This window comes from Seriola aureovittata, chromosome 12, assembly GCF_021018895.1.
Source record: "Seriola aureovittata isolate HTS-2021-v1 ecotype China chromosome 12, ASM2101889v1, whole genome shotgun sequence".
NCBI lineage: Eukaryota > Metazoa > Chordata > Actinopteri > Carangiformes > Carangidae > Seriola > Seriola aureovittata.
Window position 1 is genome coordinate 20,496,413 of NC_079375.1, and position 12,408 is coordinate 20,508,820.

Below are 12,408 nucleotides of genomic sequence, written 5' to 3' on the forward strand. Positions count from 1 at the left end.
TTACCACTGGATAGGGGAGGAGATATGGATGAGAGGGGGAGCTAGATGAGGGAGGAGGGAGGGTGGAGAGGTGGGTGGGGGTGGGAATGTGGTTGGCTGGGGTCGTGTCACGGCTGTGATGGTTTGCTTCTCTCGTTGACACGTTCACGAGGGAACAAGGGATGAAAATCGTGGATGTCAGTCTGAAACATGTACAGTGCGTCTGAAGCTGCATATTTCACGTGTGTGAGGGCGTCCGTGTGAGTGATGTTTATGAACAAGTAGGTGTGTGTTCTAACCGCCACGTCGCTCCACAATCCCCCACCACTGTCAAATAATCCCCTTTTTTATGCCAATTTTTCCCCCTGTTTCTGGATTGGACTGGCAGAGATAATCTGGGATTAGAGCGAGCAGTCAGGCCTGGTGTGCTACTCATTCATTTTGACGGAGCAGACGTGTTCAACATCCACAGGTCATCTGCTGTGGGCCTCAACATATTCCATTACAAATCATCCTAGGACAAAATTTTGCAGATTCGGGTTCTTTTCATACTAAACTGAGAGCGAGACTGAACGTGGCTGCTGCCTGCTGGGCTGTGGTGGAGCAGCTGATTTTATCCTCCTCAGACTAAATGAATGTAGCCCTGAAATACTGTCTGATATTGGCCTGTGTGACTGACGGACAAGAGAGCGCCATGATCTAACCCCTCTGTGACTGTCTCTCAACCGTCTGCAGTGAAAATAAATTATATTCAGAAATCCAGATTATACCAAGCATCGCATTTATGATGGAAAACGTTGTCCCTAGGTGGCAGGAGCTATTATTCTTTTTGACTTACTCTGGTCTACTGTTCATAAATCAAGCAAAACTGAATGTCACTCATCCCCCCCCCCCCCCCCCCCCCCCCCCCAACACCACCTTGGTGAAGCCTTTTATTTGTGTAACCACCCACGACCCACAATCTTCTGTTTCCAGGGTAATTATTCAGTGTGATTATTTTTTCTCTATTACAATACCTTTTGCTGCATCTGTTCATTTGAAAGGATGACATTATTTACTTACTACTTAGCAAGACTTCGTGCACACAAGGATCACACTGTGTTTCTCACCTGTGATGGATGCTGTGCACGGATGTGGATTAATGCTCGTCACAAAGAATGGTCCGGTCCTTATTAATGATAATGATTGAAGAGGCCATCTTTGATTTGCAGACCCACATCAGAGGATGTTCCCTTGTGCTTTGTTACTGTAGTAGGAGCCTCTCATCCACCAGCAGAGTGGTGTAAATGTATGATCCTTAAAGCACAGAAAAGTAATCGAAACAAGTTGATGGGATGTTCTTATTTCTGATTAAACAATCTCACACATTAGCAATCAAATGCGAGAACTCATTGCGTCGATCACTTGTATCGTGATTACATTAAAGGAAGGTATACAGCGCCTTCCGCACATTGAATGGGCTATTTGTTTTCTCTCCTGAAGAAACGTGGTTTCTTGCCGGAAGTATTTGGTTCTCGCTTCACAAGAGTTTTGGCCATTGTTGTGTTTATAAAACAAGAGGTTATAAAACGCCCTCTGAGCAGCGCTGCGTCTTCAGGGCACATCGGAGGCTGCAGTTTCTATCAGAAAGTGACGACACGGATTCGCGTGTTAACCTCAGTAGAAGAAAGGATGTGAAAGAGACGAGAGTTGGTGTTGCTTCCCACCGTTGGAGACATATCTTGGGGAATAAAGGCTGTTAGGTAAGCAGCTGCTAACGCTAAGGTTGGCTTTCCAGCAATAGTAAAACTTACAAATAACTCCTTTGAATCTTTTTCAAACATTCACCTTAAATTAATGTGTAAATTTAAAGCTGCTCGAATCAGTGTTTTCATATTAACAATGGATGAAATGGCAACATATGATGTAAAGGGGGGTTGCTTGTAGTGACGAACACACACACACACACACACACACACACAGCTGCTACATTTTCCTTCTGAAATCCCTGCACCTCTGATAAAATTAAAACAAAATTCATTAAATGCAACTTTTTTTGTCCTCGAAAACTGTTCATCCGATCAACCAAATATACCGTAGCTTCGTATCGCTGTACTGTATTACATTTGACAGTGAGAGCTGACGTGGAGACCAATAATAGGACTTTTTAATGCAGATGCACTGCCTGTGTTGACCTTATTACAGTGCAATCAATAACAGACAGAAAAAGGATTGGCTACTGGCAACTGGAAATACTGGCATACATTCTGTGTCTAATGAATTCTAGCCTACATTTGAGTCCCCAAACACTATCTGACTAACGTAACTGGTGTGGGCTCAAAAACATGTTTCTTTACACTGAGAATAATTTAATCCACTCTTGTCATTTAAACAAAGACAGGATAATTGTAGGTTTGATGCTCCACCTGTCATAAAATCACAAACTGTCTCTACTTATTGAACTATTTCGCTCCACTTTAGACTTTCTAATGGAGGAGAAGGACCAGATTAAACAGAATTGTAAATGAACACCGTGGTGTGCATTACAGCTGTTTCAGCATAAAACTGAATGAAAGTGAATGAGTCATACTGAGCCTGTGGGAGTGCAATGTTTCAACCCAGTGGAGCCTTTATGTCTCTCCGAGTCCTTGGACAATGTCCATTAAAACATGCAAAACGCCAGTAAGAGCGTGCCATTAATTCAGGCTGCTCTTTTTCAAGCTAAGCAAACATTATACAGCATGTTATTTTCTTCATTTTATGCAAATTACAATGGAAATAAAACCTTATGTATCCATCCATATATTTATGTCAGGGTGCCATGCCAACAGATACTTACGTTACATTTACATTAAAGGTGATATGACAAAACACCAAGGTGCTATCGAGCAGTATTAACTCCTTTTGGCCACTTGGGGCAGTGCAAGCTGTAAACGCAATATGAATAACATGTTATCAAACAGTTGGCTATTAACACATCCAGCAGCATTAGCATTCATGTTTCTGTCCATCTGATGAATATTCGCTCTTCTTTTATCTCTGTTTTGCTCTTCACGAACTCTCTGGGGAAACACCTGTCCTCTTTGTAGCTAAATGCTCCACTATGTTCACCAGCTAGTTGTTACCTTTGTCCGTCTGTCGTTTGGTGCTGGGCAGGAAGTGTTGGGTGGGTTCATCAGAGCTGCCTGCTGCTGCTGGAAACAGAGAATGAACCAAAACAGTAAAGTTGAGGCCAGGAAACTAGAACAATGAGCACTAAAAGCCTCCGTGGTGCTGCTGGAACCTGAGGGAACATTTTATCCATCGTTATTACAAAAATATTAATTAGTGCCGCTTTAACGTAAGAGTAGTAGCAACCGTCAACATTGTGGTTTCAGGCAATGCAGACACAGGTTTCTGGATTAAACCTCTTTCCGAGTTCAGGTTGAAACTGCATGTAGCAAGAGGAGAGATAACGATGTAAATGTAGATAAAAATGGCGCTTCTTTACATGGGAGTGTAACAGGAGAGGGAGGGACTTGCCAATCAAGTCCTGAGCTCGAACATCTTTTTTTTTCTGTCATAACAGCTGTATGTGTGGGAGTAGTAGAGTGGATGTGTAACATCACATTTGTGTCATATGGGATGGATGGTAAGACAGATTTACGGTTACATCAACTGGGACCATTCACATCGTCTGACAGCTGATGGTTGTATGATTACAGAGTTGGTTGTGTGAAGGTTCGACGTACTGTGGGAGCAGATTCCCTTCACCCATTACAGAAAACACGGGAAGTCAAACTTACCTTTGCAGTTAAGGCCGGGATTAACACGTCAGTAATAGTAATCGTGTTTTGTGTATGACCTTTGCACTTTGGATTGATGCAATGAGGGAAACCCTTTCTTCTACAAATCCATTCACTGAAGACAAAGAAATAATTACTAGCATACCAATGAGTGAGGGAGCCAGAGTCTTACTGAAGGGATAAACTTGGCAAGAAAACTGTTGACATACCAAATGTATAAAGTAGATAAAATAGCAGTATTACAGTATTTTGGTTAAGATATAATTGCTATTTTTAGATAGCAATAAACATTTTAGAATCTGATTAAGAACACGTTAGGTAACAGATCTACTGCCTGAAACGCTCTGCATCTCAGAGACTGATGTTTTGCAGTTTGCCTTGAGGGGCTTCTCTCCCTGTTTGTCAGGCACTGTGTTATCACGTGTCATAGCGACATAGCTGCACTACTGGTCAAACACACCTCAGTTTTTCCAGTTGTTGTGTCCCTTAATGTCTCAGTGTATTCTGAAACTAAAGCCGAGTAAACAATTGGAGATAAAAACAGGAATCACAGAATCTTTTTTGCTTAACTAAAGTTAAAATCAAAATGTTTGACTCATTCAACAGCCGAGCACATTTCTAAAATGCTGTTCACTAAGTTTGTCCCAACACTGTTGCAGAAGTTTGCACAAATGAGTTGCACTTGCAGGTTGCTTTGCTGTCACCGTCTGTCCAGTTCATTCAAAACCAGCTCCACGGAGCCTTAAGCCTGGAGACTGTGCAGCTCCTCCATCATGTGAAGCCACCGTCTGCCTCTTCTCTTCTAATGTTTGGGCTCGTTATCTAGCTGAGCCCTGGCCGACCAGTCTGTCTCTCTTTGTCACTTGTCTCTTTCTTCACCATTCTGATATATACAGTAACATACAGACTACTGCCTGGAGTGCAATATTAATGCTTCAGAGTGTGTAGTAACACAGAGTGTGTGCCAACATTGCCTTTGTTCAGACAAAGCACCTGTAAGAATTGTTTCTAATGATGTTTTCATTATTTTCTGGTGACTTTTTATTTAACCCAGCACTGGGCTCATTCCTGGAAATGAATTAATTTCAAAGTAATTAAATACAGTAAGTAAATTCAAACCATTGCTTTAACATTTAACACAGTATTAGCTAATACTATATTTTAAGCTAGTTTTTGAAAGTGTAGCAGATAAGTTAGACCCTGCTGAAAACACAAATGTTCCTCCACCATCAGTATCTCAGTTCACTAAACTAATAGGCCGCTCAACTACAATAAATACTATTAAATAAAGGTGCTGGGAATTATGCCTGGTAATGTAATGTTCATGACTGCAGCTGTAAACAGGGAGAGGTTTTGGCCACAGCCGATGTACCAGTAAGAATAATATTTTTTCTGCGGTTGCAACAAGGAGGGAGATGTCAATCAAAGACCCTGACGTTCCCAAGAAGAGATTTCATGAGCCAAAAGTGCCAGCACCTGTTTGAGTGTCTGCTATGAAACCGTGTGGGGATATTATCGCATGAAATCTTATGGTGTTCATGGTATTATTTGTCAAAGCATTTTGAGTCATCCAAGCCAAAATAATCTATTTAAACAATCAATATTTAGCATTTATGTGATGACTCGCTGCACAATTCATCCTGCTTTAGATTCAGTTGTCTATGGCTCAGACTTAGAGACTTATAATAATGCATACAGCCGTACATGTGTCAAAAAATGACGGACATTTAATTAGAAGTGAAACGTGCGCAGCAGTGGCGCTAATATGCTTTTTGTTCTCACTGAATACTGAGTGGATACAACTGAATGTACCTGCACTGCACCACTGGGGAGGATCAAGTCACATCATGTTTTCACCACACAGCCCTCGTTTATTTCCATCATAAAATTATTAAAAGTAATGCACCCAGGCCTGCGCTGCCTTTCTTCCCACAGGAACAAAATAAAAATTACGAATACGTAAATCATTGTACAGCTCCTGTATTTACTGCAGTGCTATAGATCACAGCAGACTGTAGCTTATACAGACAGAGACAGAGTGGGAATAAAAAACACAGAACACATCACATACAGCCCCTGTAACACTAGAAACGGCTTCACATGAATTATATTTATATAATTTTGTAATTTTACAGTCTATTTGTTAATTACAGATTCGATGATAACTTTGTTATTGTAGTTCAAGAAGAGAAACTCTATGAGAAACCTTTTCTTCTTACAGTCCACAACTACAACAAAGTAGCTACAGTCTGTAAAATAAGCAATAACATGTTGGTACTGAGAAAGAGATCAGACAGTACAGCAGTAAATACAGCAGCAGACGTATTTGAATGTTGGTGGCTTTTTCTTAAAATATGAATTGTGTTGATCTGAGCTGATCACACAAACTTTAATTAGTGTGTTAGAATTCCTCATGAGTCCAGAGCAGAAAACAAAGCTGTACAACGACGTCACCCCGCTGAGTAAATCCAGACAAGCTTCCTGTCATGTCTCTTCTGCCAGTCTGGTGTTTGCTCTGGACTTATTGGGAGCTGTGGTGGCTTTATGTGTTTCACATGTCAAGGAGTCAGCAACAGTCCACTGCTGGCTGCCTCTGTGTTTCAACCGTGCTAAAGATACCAACATATAAACCGTAGGTAAGTAAACATGAGTGGGCTGCACAGCCTGCTCCGCTGGGTCGATCACTGCAGCACGGCCACATCCATCTCTCTCCCCCTTGTTCTCTCTCATCTTCACATGTGTAGTGGTCCATCAGGAAAAGTCCCGGTTCTCTTTGTACTGTAAGAGGCACATACTTTAATTGAATTTAAATCCCATGTGCAAATGTAATATATGTATATATTGAATTTCTCTATATGAAATGTATGTAAAGTAAAAATTATTTATAAAAACTATTAGAAATTGGAATGAGATATATTGACATGTATGTCCAGGCCAAAGAAATGCGTATGTATGATTGTATATATATATATATATCTATATCTATATATATATATGCATGTAATGACATTTAAGTATATATTCATACTAAAGCCTGTCAGTATATGTTGATATTATATAGAGTAGGGTCCAAAAGTCTATTAGTATATTATAAACGTTTATCTTCATATATCCAGAGGATATATATATATATATGTGATAATAATATTTCCCCTTTTAGCCTAGTTGACATATATGGCAACAGCACTCTTGATAAAGGGACACGTCATATATTACATTTCTGTATAGGATGAATTAGTTCACTTCATCAAAAATGTTCAAATACGATAAAAACTGAGGACTTCAAATCTAATTTATGAGAAATCCACATTATAACCACAGATTTCCAGGGAGTAGGTGCACGTGAGCCACTGTGTGCACTGTTGTGAATTTAAAGTTATAGACTGAAGCTTAAGTAAACAGCATGAGCGTGTGAAATGACGGAGAGAGAGAAAGAGAGAGAGAGAGAGATATCTGCAGATTCAAAGTTTTCCACCTCCGTCTCTGCGCGCGCCCCATCCACGCGGAGGGTGGATAAACACATGGTGCACCACGGTCTAACAGCAGAGTGCACGTCGTCCCGAGGATGCTGGGATCTTTCTTCTCTTTAATGAACGGATCGTAGTGGGGTTTTCTTAACTTTCTTGTGTCCGCCGCGGCACCATGAGCGCTGAATGCAGCAGCTACTACAGCACTGACGGCGTGTTCGTGGACGTTTTCTCCTGCCCCAAGCCGGGAAATGCCGCTGCCGCCGTTTACTGTTGCGGATTTAATGATATGAAATACTGCTGTGATGATCCCAACAGTTTCTTCCCGTATGATTACGGGTACATGTGGTGGCTGAGGTAAGTGCCCCCCCCCCCCCCCCCCCCCCCCCCATCCTGATTATCACTCATTCTGTTTTACTTGATTGACTTATTTAGTCATGTTTGAATGAAGATGTCTTAGGCTCTGATCCTCCTGTGATCAAGTGATGGACTAATCACCATGTAAACATTTCCTTCAGTCTGCAGCTTTTTGTTTACTTTTTTGTCTTTTTGCTATTCAGAAATCCAGGCAGCGCCACCTGTTTTAAAACCTGACTCACAGATAGATTCCCCAGTGATTCAACACTGACACAAAATCCTTGAGGAAGCTAATTACTTCATCTGCTGGAGTCCTTTGAATCCATCTCCTTACTCATTCTGAGCCAGGAGAGCGGGATCATTGCTTTAATCCAGTGAGACAGAGACAACTACACCACACATTTGTTTGTGTGTGTGTGTCAGTGTCAGTGTGTGTGTGTGTGTGTGTGTCAGTGTGTGTATAGAGAGTATGTCCTTTGTGAGTGTGTGTTGGTGAGTAGGTGTGTGTGCAGAGATAGATATACTTGATATTCTGTCTTTTAGTATTATCTTTTGCATCCTCATATCAACATGTGTCTCCTCTCCTCCCCTCCTCTTCTCTCTCCTCCTCTCCTCTCCCCTCCTCTCCTCTCCTCTCCTCTCTCCCCTCCTCTCCTCTCTCCCCTCTCCTCCCCTCCTCCTCTCCTCTCTCCCCTCCTCTCCTCTCTCCCCTCCTCTCCTCTCCTCCCCCGTCCCCTCCTCTTCTCTCTCCTCCTCTCCTCCCCTCCTCCTGTCCCCTCCTCTCCCTTCCTCTCCTCCTCCCTCTCCTCCTCTCCTCCCCTCCTCTCCTCTCTCCCCTCCTCCCTCTCCTCCCCTCCTCTCCTCTCCTCTCCTCTCCTCCCCTCCTCCTGTCCCCTCCTCTCCCTTCCTCTCCTCCTCTCCTCTCCTCCTCTCCCCTCCTCTCCTCCTCCTGTCCCCTCCTCTCCCTTCCTCTCCTCCTCTCCTCTCCTCTCCTCTCCCCTCCTCTCCCCTCCTCCCCTCCCCCTCTCCTCTCCCCTCCCCTCCCCTCCTCCCCTCCTCTCCTCTCCTCCTCTCCTCTCCTCTCCTCCCCTCCTCCCCTCCTCCTCCCCTCCTCCCTCTCCTCTCCTCCTCCTCTCCTCTCCTCCTCTCCTCTCTTCCTCTCCTCTCTCCTCTCCTCTCCTCTCCTCTCCTCTTCTCTCTCCTCCCTCCTCTCCTCTCCTCCTCCTGTCCCCTCCTCTCCCTTCCTCTCCTCCTCTCCTCTCCTCCTCTCCCCTCCTCCCCTCCCCTCCCCCCCCCCCCTCCCCTCCTCCCCCCTCCCCTCCTCTCCTCTCCTCTCCCCTCCTCTCCCCTCTCCTCCTCTCCTCTCCTCTCCTCCTCTCCTCTCCTCTCCTCTCCTCTCCTCTTCTCTCTCCTCCTCCCCTCTCCTCTCCTCCTCCTGTCCCCTCCTCTCCCTTCCTCTCCTCCTCTCCCTCCTCCTCTCTCCCCTCCTCCCCTCCCCTCCTCTCCTCCTCTCCCCTCCTCCCCTCCCCTCCTCTCCTCTCCTCTCCCCTCTCTTCCTCTCCTCCCCTCCTCTCCTCTCCTCCCCTCTCTTCCTCTCCTCCTCTCAGTATCGGTGCTCTGGTTGGACTGTCCATTGCAGCTGTGGTCCTCCTTGCCTTTCTTATCACCGTATGTGTCCTCTGCTACCTCTTTATCGCCACCAAACCCAGTCGCCTTGACAACGGCCTACCCCTCAGAGTGCCAGGTTGGTGCGCGTGAGTGCGTGTGTGTGTGTGTGTGTGTGTGTGTGTGTGTGTGTGTCTTTGTGTAAGTACTCTGTGATAATAGGAAGCACATTCTGATGTGCTCCTCCTGACGGACTCTAGTTCTCAGCAGTCAGCAGCATTTTCAGTCTTTAAATGACTCATGTCTTTGTTGTTTGCTACTTGGCAGGTAATTTTTACTTTGTGCAACTGTCTTATGTGTGCTTCTCAGAAGGAGATCCCAGCGAGGGATCCAGCAATGCGAGGGCGTCTGGTCCGCGGGGATTCAGCAAACACTTCAAGAGCAGGAAGCTGGACTGTGATAACCAGGCCCCAGACCCTGAGCGCCTGTTCCAGAGGTGTTTCACGGCTACAGTCACCAGCGTGAAAGTGGAGAGTCCCTCATAGTCCGCTGAGACACTTCCCTTCCTTTCAAAGTGGGACCAGGAGAGCCAGTGAATCTGGAGGCAGACTAAGCTGTCGGGGGGGCGGCTTTCACACCGGGAGGAACAGAAACTTGGCATAATGTGGTGGTTGAGTGGAGTATATATAAAATAACATTAAAAAAGAACCGCTCTGATGGCTGTGGACCACATGATCACACATTATGAAGGATCTGAAATCTGATGACACGAGAATGTATATAGATGGCGCCATTAAAGCCAAAGACTGGTTAACAAGTGATCAATCATTAAGGCAAATGCAAGGGCAACAACGGCTGTAGGTCGAGTGTTGTCGTTCAGCTTACATTCAGGATGTACAGTTTCACGTGCGTCGAGGAAAGAAACTGAGGATGATTCTGTCAAAAAAAAAAAACCTACATAAAACAACAACAACAACAAAAACGACTGAGCCTGGACAACAGGTTTGTAAAGTCACGGTGCATCCTTTGTAGTGACATCTGATGATCTTACTCAGGGACGGGGGGATCTGTGGGGAGCATCTACAGTGTGATGAGAGTTTCCTCATGAGAAAAAAATGACAGTGTCACTTGTTTTGTTCAAATGATTACAATTACTTAAGTTTATGTTTTCCTGATAAACAAACTTGTGTTATCATCCAAGTAATGACTGGAGTCCAGGGTGGATGGTCGGGCATGTCTGACTCCGACACTGGAGACCAACAACTGTCAACCTTTGTTTCTTTTTACCCAAAAAAAAAAATGTTTCCCTGATTATGCTCAAGCACCAATTCCCATTTAGCTAAGACACCCATTAACATTGAATCTTTGTTATCAACAACACTAAAAATATAGCATATGTGGAGGAGGATAAGGTATCACTGTACACCTGCAGGAATATGATTGGACGTTACCAGTCAGCTGCCACACAGAATGAAACACGGAGACTAAGGCATGAATGAAACAGCTGATATTAGTCAAATAATGAATTCAAGCGCAACTTAAGTGCTGAGCTAAAGGCCTGAACACTTTTATTCGACCAACTCTATCTGCGTAAAAACTGTCCCACAAAAGAGTGATGGTTTGCTGAGTTATGAGACAGACCTCGATATCACAAGTACATCTTTTAAATATACTGTGAAATGACTGAGCTAGCAACAAGTTAGCGAACAAGCTAACGAGTTTTCGGTCCGCTGACCGTTACCAAGCGAGAGCTTTATTTTCCCTCTTTTATAACTTTTTTTTCCTAAAACAAATTTGTGTGTGATGTTGAACAAAATGCCAGAATGAAGTAAACAGAACAGTACAGAGAAAATAGTGGGTGAGAAGCTTCAGGAACTATTGAGACTGTTTAGCGAGTTAGCGGTTAGCTTGCCAGCTATAGCAGTTCACCAGCGAGCCGTGTGTGTAGTCACGACATCACAAGCTTCTGGCCCTAGCTATTTTCTGTGGACGAGTGAATGTCACTTTGTGGTGTGACTGCTGTTTAGTTCTGTGTCGCAGTTTCTCTTACTTAGAGTGATCAATTAACCATTAGGGTTACAGATCAAGAAATGCAAATTGTTTAGGATGGATGAGACTGATAAATTACGTACTTTGTCCAAATAAGCCTCTGCATAGCAGCACAATGGATGGTACCAGCCTGCAGTATTTGCTGGTATACTGGCAAAAGTTATTCAGGATAGACACAAAACTTTCTGACCACTGTGCCATCGAGTCTCTTTTCCTCAAGGATTCCACTTTAATCAACCAGTAAATCTGTCCTGAGGACATTTGAAAGGAAGGAAGGGCTCAGATTGTTTACTGCGTTATCGTATGTATAAGGGAATACATAAGAGAGCTTCATTTCTGTGAACCCACTAACACACTATGCTCTGTATCTACTGGCTGTCAATTACTAAATCTTTCAAGTGCCCTTGTTTTTTGTAACTCAGAATGTAGCTACAGTATTTATAAATTCATGCACATCATTGTGTCCAGAGAATGTGATTAATGTTCACTTGTGTGTTTATTATATGGAAAGAGATTTAAAAAAAAAAAAAGAAAAAGAAAAAGCAAAGAAAACACCTGTGTTCCCTTTTCATCAGTCTGTTAATTTCTGTGTTAAAATGTGCTTTAAAAATGAAAGTGAAACAGAAAAACCCTCTTTTAATAACAATAATTTAATGATTTAATATGTTCATAAATGTGTATAACGGTTTCCCTATAAAATATTACAAAATGTCATATTTGTCAAATGTTTGGAGGGAGTAAGTTTTCTAAGTCAATAAATTCAACAGATGTCGGCAGCACAAAGGTGTTCACAGGAATCCCCTATACCATATACATTTCAGAGAATCAAAGACTGAGGGTTCAGTTTGGTTTCCTATAATGTCCCTATATGTTTGATGGGGTGTTTTTTTTTTTTATACATCCAATGAATTTACACTGATTTATTCACAGTCCTTGAGTCCTCACCTGCACCCTCATTATTATGCAGTGATGCCGCCATTTCAGTGATTGACTAAACACTGGCAAGATGTCGTGATGGAGGAGCAACAAACAAGTCATGACACATGGTACTGACACCGTGAAGTGCAGTAAAAGTCAAACTGGACTTTGATTCACATACTGTATATAGATATTTACAAGGGAGACTGACAATGGCTTTTAAATCTATTCAATAAAATAATTATGACTTATACAGATATACACAAATC

At 43.1% G+C, this 12,408-nt stretch overlaps 1 protein-coding gene across 1 annotated transcript; it reads left to right on the plus strand.

The window, feature by feature from the left end:
• The first annotated feature begins 7,365 nt into the window (after positions 1-7,365).
• On the plus strand, positions 7,366-11,731 carry LOC130178734 (protein shisa-like-2B). Its single transcript, XM_056391188.1, has 3 exons — positions 7,366-7,567; positions 9,175-9,311; positions 9,542-11,731. The coding sequence occupies exons 1-3, from the start codon at positions 7,386-7,388 to the stop codon at positions 9,715-9,717; spliced, it is 495 nt and encodes a 164-aa protein (XP_056247163.1). The 5' UTR covers positions 7,366-7,385; the 3' UTR covers positions 9,718-11,731.
• Positions 11,732-12,408: the final 677 nt, after the last annotated feature.